Source organism: Rhamphochromis longiceps, unplaced genomic scaffold, assembly GCF_057381845.1.
Source record: "Rhamphochromis longiceps isolate RC_006_pf unplaced genomic scaffold, R_longiceps_female_GT1.1 unmapped_scaffold_1, whole genome shotgun sequence".
NCBI lineage: Eukaryota > Metazoa > Chordata > Actinopteri > Cichliformes > Cichlidae > Rhamphochromis > Rhamphochromis longiceps.
In genome coordinates this window covers 556,297-566,673 of record NW_028187221.1, presented here as the reverse complement: position 1 = coordinate 566,673, position 10,377 = coordinate 556,297, and the positions used below count along the sequence as shown (strand labels likewise).

At 38.1% G+C, this 10,377-nt stretch overlaps 1 protein-coding gene and 1 long non-coding RNA gene across 6 annotated transcripts; one reads left to right on the top strand and one right to left on the bottom strand.

Moving 5' to 3' along the window:
* Window positions 1-644: 644 nt before the first annotated feature.
* Window positions 645-2,064, bottom strand: LOC146640804 (uncharacterized). Its single transcript, XR_014909889.1, has 3 exons — window positions 1,583-2,064; window positions 1,222-1,502; window positions 645-1,107 (listed from the first exon to the last, which is right to left on the bottom strand). It is a non-coding gene; the product is annotated as an uncharacterized LOC146640804 (long non-coding RNA).
* A 3,005-nt stretch (window positions 2,065-5,069) lies between these two features.
* LOC146640803 (uncharacterized) lies at window positions 5,070-9,719 on the top strand. 5 transcript variants are annotated; one of them, XM_085399883.1, is made up of 7 exons: window positions 5,315-5,345; window positions 5,744-5,953; window positions 6,058-6,118; window positions 6,230-6,274; window positions 7,847-8,002; window positions 8,206-8,298; window positions 9,241-9,719. In XM_085399883.1, the coding sequence occupies exons 5-7, from the start codon at window positions 7,931-7,933 to the stop codon at window positions 9,553-9,555; spliced, it is 480 nt and encodes a 159-aa protein (XP_085256009.1). In that variant the 5' UTR covers window positions 5,315-5,345; window positions 5,744-5,953; window positions 6,058-6,118; window positions 6,230-6,274; window positions 7,847-7,930; the 3' UTR covers window positions 9,556-9,719. The 5 variants fall into 5 exon arrangements, with proteins under 5 accessions (XP_085256010.1, XP_085256007.1, XP_085256008.1 ...); XM_085399880.1 differs by having other exon boundaries at window positions 5,316-5,345; window positions 6,230-6,278; XM_085399884.1 differs by lacking the exons at window positions 5,315-5,345; window positions 5,744-5,953 and adding an exon at window positions 5,070-5,155.
* Window positions 9,720-10,377: the final 658 nt, after the last annotated feature.

Genomic DNA, 10,377 nt, shown 5'->3' with positions numbered 1-10,377 from the left:
ATTACAGTTTTTTTTACAGACGCTAGGACACATTTCTCAATACTTAGGTCACTTTTGCAAAACTCTTCACACAATTCTCCTAACTGACCGTCAGCTTGGCAAAGCAGTTTATTTCACATTCAAAATGCACTACAACTACCAAAACACTTTATTCAGGTCTCAAATAAACTCATTCTTCCAGAACACTAGCAAAGGTTGACAGCCGACAAACACACTTTGTCACCCACAAAACAATGACCTAAAAAACACTAACAACATGTAGCATTACACAGTGTTTCCTGTGTAAAACAAGGACACATCTCTGTTTATAATTTCAATATATGTTACTGGAATGAATCAGACATCATGCAGAATTCATTAATATATTTTTATTTTTTTGCACTAATTAATCCCAAAATACAAGAATTTGTATACACACCATCCACTGATACACATACAATAGTAATGCTAATCTACTCGGTCTTCTCCATTTGGCCACAGGTTCTCATCCACATCACATCTTATGTCATCTAGGGCAATACACCTAGGAAAGAATCTTCTGGCATGCCTGATCCATCCCTGGCAATCTTCTGCTGATATCTCCAGGCATCCAGCATTCATTGCATCCAGGAGGGACATTTGATCATGTGGATGATGGTTGTAAACCTTCCACCACCATGAGGAAAAGAATTCCTCTATGGGGTTGAGGAATGGAGAGTAAGGTGGGAGGAAAAGAGACTCCATTCTGGGATGGGCTGCAAACCACTCGGTGACTGCACGGGAGTGATGAAATGCCACATTGTCCCATACAGTTATAAATGTTGGCTGATTCCTTCTCTCCGCATCCCTTTCCTCACCTAGCACAACTCTTCCATAGAGATCATGCAGGAACACAAGGAGCCGTTCAGTGTTGTATGGCCCAATTAGTGGTCTGTGTAACAGCAGTCCATCAGTGGATATTGCTGCGCACATTGTGATGTTGGCACCCCTCTGCCCCGGGACATTCACTGTGGCTCTCTTCCCAATCACATTCCTCCCTCGTCGCCGTGCTTTGGCCAAGTTGAAACCTGCCTCATCCACAAAGATGAAAATGTGGTGTGTTTGCCTGCCTTCGATCTCCATGACTCTCTAACATAAATCCACAGTGCAACATAAGCTGTTACAGTAGTAAATTTGTAAAAGTTGTCTTTGTGTGTGTTTGGTTTTGTTCAAAAACAGATCTGTATTTTATTGTGATCTTACCTGGACATACTGGTTCCTGAGTTGCTTGACATGTTCAGAGTTCATCTCAAAAGGCACAGTGTACAACTGCTTCATCCTGACCTGATGTTTTTTCAGGACTCTAGAAATTGTTGTTATGCTTACACTGTGAATATTTGCCAAAGTAACGTTGTCTGCCAAGACTGTGTCTAATTTCAGTGAGTTTTATCCCATTGTTTCTGGTGACCATATCAACAATGGCAGTTTCCTGCACATCAGTGAACATCCGTCCTCTCCCTCCTGTGTGAGGTAACCGTTGAGTCCTAAGCAGAAATGCAACAACAATTACACAAAAGCTTATTTACTTCTGAAATGTGCAAATGCCCTGCAGAATACAAGTTACCTGTTGGTTTGCCGGAAAACTCTAACAATAGATGCCACTGTAGAGCGTTGCAGATTTGGCTACACTCTCTGACCAGTTAGTGATGGTCCGCTTGAAGCTGAAGCTCCGGTGCGTGTGTCAAAAAAATCAACACAGTGCTTCAGAAGCACTGTGTCGAAGCTTGATTCGTTTGGCCAGAGTCACGTGATCAGTGACGTCCGAAGCTTCATTTAGAACCAACCTAACTGCTTCGGTATCTGATTCAATGGTTTATAAGGAAGCGAATCATTTGCGGGATTTTTGGAGTGTTTTGATGGTGACAGATAGCGAACCACTGATCATTCTACTGAGAGATTTGGAGCCAGCGAGGAATAGAGGAGGTTCTGTTGTGTGGGAGTATTTTGAGTTGATTTTTGTCAATCGGGTGAGTTTTCCAGCTTTGTGTTCTGGCTGTTTGCTTTTGTTTTGTGGGTGTTTATTTGATCTGAAAACGGGAAAAAGGTAAAATGTCAAAAATCTGCTTCCATAATATAAATATCATTAAATAACTTTAGAAAAACTTCCACTTGACTCTTTACTTGTAATGTTGTAAAAATATATATTTTATTGTTTAATTAATCTGAAAATGTTAGTCTGCCAAATGTACAGCAATTGAATTTCTTTATTCTCTTTAGCTGATAGTTTGTGGGGCCCAGTTAGACTGTATAACTGCATCTCTACCAGTTTCTCTGCACTCCAGCCTCCTCTGTGCCATGTGAAGGGATTTGCCTTAAGGCACGATAAATTATCTCCACGAAAAGGAACAGGTTCGGCCATCGCACACTAGAACAAATTCTCTTTTTAAATAAAAATGAAAAAGGGTTACCGTCAATGCATCATGTTTTTAATTTGCAAGTTCATAAGCATTTTCCTTTTCCATTTCACAATCAATTCTACCCCCAGGTCAAAAATATGTCTGGGAAAATTTCCTTAATATAATATTATTTATAAATATACCCTCCGGCAATTAATTGCATACCTGCATGGAGGCAAGACCTCACAGCAGAAGCCTACTCCATAATGTGCTGTACATTATTATATGTATATTATATGTAATGTGGTATTTTTCAATTATTGTATTTACCAACATCAAGAAGTCACAAGCAAAGAAAGACCACACCATGGCGCATGTTTAAGCAAGGGGAGTTTACTGGTCAAAACTATTTATTAAACAAATAAAACACATTTTCTTAACCACCAAAAAAATACACGTTCAAAGCAACACAACAGCGGCCCAATATCAGACAGGATTCCACTCTGTAGAGTGGGCAATCATAATGAAGCAGTTGGTTTTATTTTGTGGATTCAAGCTGCGCTTCATATTTCTGGCCACCAGATGTCACCAGAGAGGACTGTGTTGAAAAGCTTCGAGTAATGAACCGTTTTTCAATACAAGCTTCAGTGCTTCAGAAAACTTCATTTGGCCATCACTACTGACCAGCCTCTCTCATTGAGTGACTGTAATGTTCGAACTTTTATTGTGAAAATCGCCGGAAGTAGCTAGTTGTGTGTTCATGTGCTAGCTTAGCAGTTTACAGTGTGTGGATACGTTTCCTATATCTACGGAATAATAAAGAACCAGTATGACGGCTCCGAGGCGATTTCTTCATAAGCAGTGAAGACACAACAGTGACCATGATTTACTACATGATCAATTACAGTAGCTCTGATCTTCCTCTTATTCTTCTTCCACCACGCATACGTATTCCTCGCCCCCTCCCAGCCACTCTTCTTCCTCTTTCAGCCACTTCTCCATTTCTGGCTGGGTCCATGTTTACATCACAAAACAAACCTATTCAGCAGTCGTCTCCTTTTGTAATGAAATTGAAGGAGTAACACCTGTGTAGATGTTCATCTACAATGAGAATCAGCTGTGGCTGGTTAAACTGCATTTTTAGATTTAAAATATGTTTCAGTAAAATATTGCCGTTGAATTTTGCTGTCTTATTCAGTTTTGCATTATGTTATTGTTTTGACCATAAGTTTAACAGTTTTGAAAACAGTATGTAAGCACATGCAAAATGTCCTGTACGTACAAAGATTTTTGGCAGTTGTTGCGTCTGAGTTAGAAAATAATTCATGAAATTTGAGAGATGTAGTCATTGAATGCATTTTGTGCCAAAACAATGATAAATGATCCTCAGTTTAGCCCACATAGACTTCTGTTGTGCTCACTGTGTGAGGAGTTTTGCAAAAGTGACCTAAGTATTGAGAAATGTGTCCTAGTGTCTGTAAAGAACTGTAAGATGGAGAATATTTGTTTTTTCAGGAGTTGAACACTGACAGGTGTAGCTCCCACTGTCCTCTGATGTTAAATTGATCAGGTGGAGAAACTCAGTCTGATTTTCCTTCATCAGTGTGAACCTGGAGTCACATTTGTACGGTGGCCCTGAAGTGCAAATCACACCGTCCATAATAATACAGCAGTCTACAATTTTCGCCTCCACTTCTCTGAGTTCTGATCGTACAAACTATCAGTGTGATGATTCTCTGTGTTTCATTGGTGCATATTTGAGTGACATCTGGTTGTTTCCCAATTGTTTTCACAACAGTTTCTACAATAAAAAAAAACAGAGGCTGGAGTATCATTAAAAAAATCGATGTTACTTTATGAATCAGATTTTTACATTACCTCCCCCTTAATCTTCTGAGCTTGCAGTTAGTGGTAGAAGAAGAATTAAGTACAACTTCAGTGCATCCATATTTGTCCAGGTGTCAGAGTAACAGTGTAACTGCTGCTGACAGTACAGATGATGTACTGAAAAGAGTTATATTGACCTTAAAGTAGCATCACTGACAGAGGTACATGCTGGTGAGGGTATTTCTGTAAAGGAAGTGCATGTACATGACTGCCTGTTCCTTTGTATTAAAACACTCTTAAAGTGAAACGCTGAGCAGACTCACATACAAACATAAAACATACTCATTTGCTCATTTTCATGTCAGTGAGTGTAATAATAAAAGGTAAAGAAAAATAAAATGAAAAACAGTGCCACACTTTATGTGTCAGCCGGTAAGACCAAACTGTGCTTTACTTGTATCAAGCTTTTCTTTACCACCGGCCTGACAGTTTCATGAATGCTCTTTATATGACCGTAACTTTTTACTGTTTGTGATAAAGTCACATTTCAAGTAGTTTCAGAAAGAAGAGAAGCTTTAGTGGCATCTTCAGTGTATCACTGTAGCATAAAGCATTCACACAGGTTTCAAACGGTTCATTTGTATGGCTGGCAAGATTCATATACACTCAAAAAAGTCAACTAAGGCAGTTGTTTGATTAATTCAATAGACATTTGTCTATTTAACATGAACATATTGAGTTTAGGTTTTTAAATCATTATCAGTTGTTGGTTTAACATAAAATAACAAAAAGTTTAATGAACTAGATTTGCATTCTTCAGTTCAATTAAATGTAATTATTTTAAATCAACAACTCTAAAACCGATGCCTAGTGCGCATGCTCAAACTTCCCAAAAGTGAAGAGGCGGGAACGCGGAGAAGTTATATGTGTTCAGTGGACTGCCATTTCCCTCTGCGGAATCTTCCACAATACAGGTAAGTAATAAATAACTCAAAATATCTTAGTCAAACGAAGTTGTTTTGTCCATTAATTGTTTAACAATGTTTTTAATTCCAAATGTGTAAGTTGTCATTAGACAGCGGGAGTGGAGCAAATACAGTGAAAATCTGGTATTAGACGGTGCCAATCGGTACCGTCTAATACCTGATTTATAATCCGCTCTGGGTATATTTATACTATTATTAGCATTTCCACTTCATTGTTTTTCTTTTTTTTTTTTTTTACCCGTTTTTGCAGTTAGTCTTATAGTGTTTTTAGCGGTTATTGATATGTTTAATTCAATATTTAACACGTTTGTAATTCACTTTCAAAGTAAATGAAGTTAGCTAAAGCTAGTATGGTTGTCTCATTGAACTTCTACCTAGCTCTGTTAGCATTCACTTTGGTTTTAAATGACGGTTATTGCAAGACATGGTCTTTGTTCACTTTTTTTATTATCATTTGCATTTTTTCTTTCTTTCTTTCTTTCTCTCTCCTTTTATTTTAAGCATTCGGCCTCTCACAGTAATGCAAGTTAAACTAGCATGCGCGATTTGCTAAATATTAGCTGTGTCCAAATTCAGGGGCTGCATCCTTCGAATTGACTTGATGCTAGTGCATGGGAAAAAGAGCATAAACACGAGGTCAGAGGAAAAGGCAATGGCGGATAGTTATGAAAATTGCCTGTGGGACCTTTACCGCAACTACCAGCATCTTTATTGCATAGTGTGAAACACTGCTATTACATTTGGCAACAGATTGGATATTTATCTGTGAATTTTATATTGCAAGAGGTATTTATATGTATTTGTATTTTTTTTATACATTTGCAACAAAGTTAAAAAAAATCCACTGTGGAATTTTTATAAAATAATTTTTTCTGTTTTCTTTACCATAGTAACACCACAAAGAAAGCTGACCCCTTTTTCTGATTGTTTGTGCCTCCTCTTTAATACATGGTAAGCCTTTTACCATCATATATTTTTTATGATAGTTTTATGATTTAATCAAAGTGAAAAAAAGGTGCCAATAAAACTATCCTTAAAACTGCTTTTCTTTTTTTCTTTCAGTGACTTGTATGTGGCAGTGCAAGCGTTGTTCCATCAGGGAGAGTAGTAGGTACAATTATTGAAACACTGTACAGGGCTCGCAAAATGGCTAGCCCGACGTCCCAGGGCTAGCGATTTTTCCAGTCGGGCTACCAAAATCTATCTCTGCCCTGCCCGTCGGGCTGTCATAAGAAGGAAAAATATATGTCAATGCTTGTGCTTTCTTTCGGAAATGTAGCTGGGTAATTATGTCATTGGCATCGGTGAGCCACTGTCAATATGTGACATATTGAAATCGCGTTTGAATTTGCGCTTGTTTTTTGCTTTCACTTTGCAATCGCGCGACCTGTGTATAGAGAGCGACAGCACTGATCTGTGAGTGATGATAATTTGTGCACCAATTCCTCTGACATCGTCTTATCAATCGTTAGCTTACTATGCAAACATGACAAGTGAAATCTCCCGCAGCTTAAACATGTGAGAGGTTGATCGCGCAGACAATCGCTGAGTGTTATGTGAGTGCGTGTGTAAAAGCAGCAGGATATTAATTGTAGTTCTGCTTAGCCAAATAAGACAGGTCAGGGTGAAGAAGTGACAGCCAAAGAAAAGCTTACCACAAAACGGAAAAGTTATGACAAATCAGACTATAAGGCAAAAAGAAAGTGCAGCTTTATGGTTTCATGGACAAAAGAATTTCTGTGGCTGCAACATGATGAGCTAAATAACCAGGGCTGCACATAAGTGGTCCGCAGGTGCGCATTCGCTGTCAAAATAAAAAACGCGCACAAGATAAGAAGTTGCAACGCGTGTTTGCATACATAAGATTTTCTGGAGGAGGACATATTTGTTTAGAACTCTTAAATATGTCGAAGAAGCTCCTTTAAGCAATTACTTTGGTGTTCCTCCACCTCCAAAGAAATGTCAGAAGGAGTCCGAACCACAAAAGAAGCGCGAAAGTGATTGCAGGAGGTGAGCTGGCTTCAAACAAATGATGAACACACAGATGTGGTGCAGAATGTGCCGTGAAAATCCCACTCTAGCGGACAAAAACAGTGCCTTTTATATGGATGCAAACGTGCGTTGCAACTTCTTATCTGTTGCGCGTCTTTTATTTTGACAGCGAATGCGCACATGCGGACCACTTATGTGCACCCGTGTAAATAACATAATGTTCTGCCGGGTGTGTTGTTGGTTTTCCCTCGATTTCTGAGTCGACAAGCGCCTTTGTTACTGGGACCAGTCATTTTAAGAAAGGCCCCCATTAGAAATGGATTATTGCTCAGTCTGCAATATCTTTCCCAGAACAAACACCAATTGCAAATAATATACTAAAAATAAACCTGAAAAATCTGTTTAGAACAGCATACTGTGTTGCAAAGAGTGAACTACCACTGGTGCAATTTAGCAGTCTTTGCAAACTTCAAAAAGCAAATGGCCTAGATCTTGGTTCCACTTGCCTCTTACTTGTGACTTTAGTGGAAATTTCAAATTCAGTATCTGACACAGACTGATTCATGTCCTACACAGACAGCACTGATGTCTGCATGGTCTTCTAAAAGCAGCTTTAGTCAGCTTAGATGTGAAGTGAGTGAAATATACAGTTGCGTTTTTAATCAATGTATTTGTTCTCTATTGCAGATTGAGAAGGAGTTTCTGCGAATCACCACAAAGCCTCTGCTATCTACTTTCTTTGCCGAGCTTGACCAATACGCGCCACGCTTAATGGAAATCTTTCTGACCAAAGGAGGGACACGTGGAAAGAAAATAAGAGGTCTCATGCTTGCCATCTCCAAGGTTTGTATTAGGATTGAGTAGACTTTGTCATAGGCAGCAAAAATAACTTTTATTTGGAGATGAAGTTGTCAATTTTGTTTCGGCTTAACAATTGGTACATGCCAGGTTCTAACCTAAAGAATAATTATGCAAGTTAACTGATTACCCTAGCTTTAAGAAAAACAGACTGGTTTTGGCTCATATTATCTCCTCCTCCTCTCCAGCATGACAACATCCATACCAGACGAGCATGCATCTTGAAGTCTTTGTGCATCCACCTAAACGAAGACTATGAGAAGTTAATAAAGGAGTACTTGGTGAGCCATTGTGACAGCATGTTGTCTGTAACATTCTCATACAAATTGTGACGTTGCCTCAAATGCAAATCATTAAAATTAAAATTTTGAGATTAGCAACAAGACACCTGGTATTGGGGAAAGGATGTCTTGAATACCAAACAGTATTAAGCGTTGCAATAAAGAATTTCTGGAATTTGGTATTGGAAGGAAAGAAATTTATGCCTACTTAAACTTGATACACAAACATACAATGCATTTAACATGCATCAAGACTATATTGCTTTTGAATCTGTACTTGGATTAAAACAAGTCCTGTTGTTTTTTCATTGTTATGGTCATCAGTATTTGTAAATAGAAATGTCTATGAACTTTGAGCTGTTTAGTACTAACACTTCTATACCTGTTTTATTTTAGCAGCTGAGTTAGCCTTTTCTCGAGTCCTGTCCCCCTAAGTTACTCTTGCTACGTCCGACAAACAAATGGTTTCCTCTGCGCACCAATGGGTACCCGAATGTGCGAGCAGACATGCTTCATAATGTTCGGTACATTTACCTGGGAATGTGGCCATACACACTGTTTAATCCATTCACGTTGTTTTTGACTTTGTGAATGGAAAGAACACAACTCCTCCAGACACAATCTCTCGGCATATCGGTGGGCACACCGCTTCTCCATCTTGCTTGAGGTTAATGTTTGTCAGACACAGTAACGGTTGCTATAATGTGTAATTGGACAATGGCCCTTTCGGGGGAGGGGCCGGTGAGAGGTCAATTATGCCACCTCTTTTGACATGAGAGGTGTATTTTATAATTTATGTATTGGAGTAATTACTAACAACTACTTTAGTGGTGTAATTTTCTGTTTATTACTTTGACTACTTGGATTTTATGAACAGCATAGAAACAGTTGTTTAAACAATCTCTTAAATTTTACTTTGTTGTCTTATACTTTTTCATGTAGGATACGGACAGCGAGGCAAAAAGCTGCATGGAGCAAACTGTGATGGGGGTGTACGTCATCCAGAAGGAGGGTGCTGAACCTGAAGATGACCCAGAGGACGTTGGTGTCGTGATTGAGGGTGTGGAGGTTAACACTGATTTGGGTAACATTGCACAAGCATGTGCTCTGTTGTTTGGACTCATATACCGTTTGAACCTGAGCTACCCACCAGAACTTAAATGCACCTTTGAAGTCCTCCAGAAGATACTTTTAAATCTTGATGGACAAAAGCTGTCTTCAAAGGTACAGTTTCTGAAAAACAAGCTTATGGGGTGAGAGCACTTGAAAATGACTGATAGGTCTTGAATGGTTCATTGGTGCAATGGTGATTTCCAATATATAATGTTAATATTTGAGTTGTTTATATTTTTTTTCTTTCATTTAAAACATTTTTTTTTTAAGTTTTTGGATTCTCTCTGTTGGGCAATTCACCTTTTATACAGCACTGCAGATGATTTTTGTTTGTCCTTATATAGATGGCTCAAAATGGATCAGAAGTACTGACAGAAGTACTATGTTGTGTTTATGTATCAAGGTCCTGTAAAGTTTAAGACCACTGCCACCTGTTAAGTTCACTGTATTATTGTTTCCATTTTGCTTGCTAGCATGTTTTAAAACACAGCAAAACTATATTGCTAGCTGTGGAGGACTGCAACCAAAATTAAAAAAATAAATACAGAAATATAAAAATTGTTCAAACTAATAATTATTTCAATGAGATACACCAAACAAATATAGATTTTCATCACCTATGGAATTTTTTGTTGTTGTTGTATTGCCCCCAAAATATTTCTAATTATTTTATTTTATTTTTCCAAATTCACACAATTCGATTTTGTCACATGTTTTAACTTGCCAAGTGGGAGATGTATTTTTATCTTTTAGTTTAATTTTTTAAAATGCAGTCGATATATTGAGCAAATTTTGCATCTGTTTTTAGTTGTGGAAGCTTTGGTTCCAACATATTACCTATGTAAATAAGTATTCTAACATTTTACCTTTTGAAGTATATGCTTGCAGGTGTACAAAAATGGTAAGCTTTTATATTGTCCACTAAATCCAGTTAATAAAGATAATGTTATCATAATCTGATTGTGA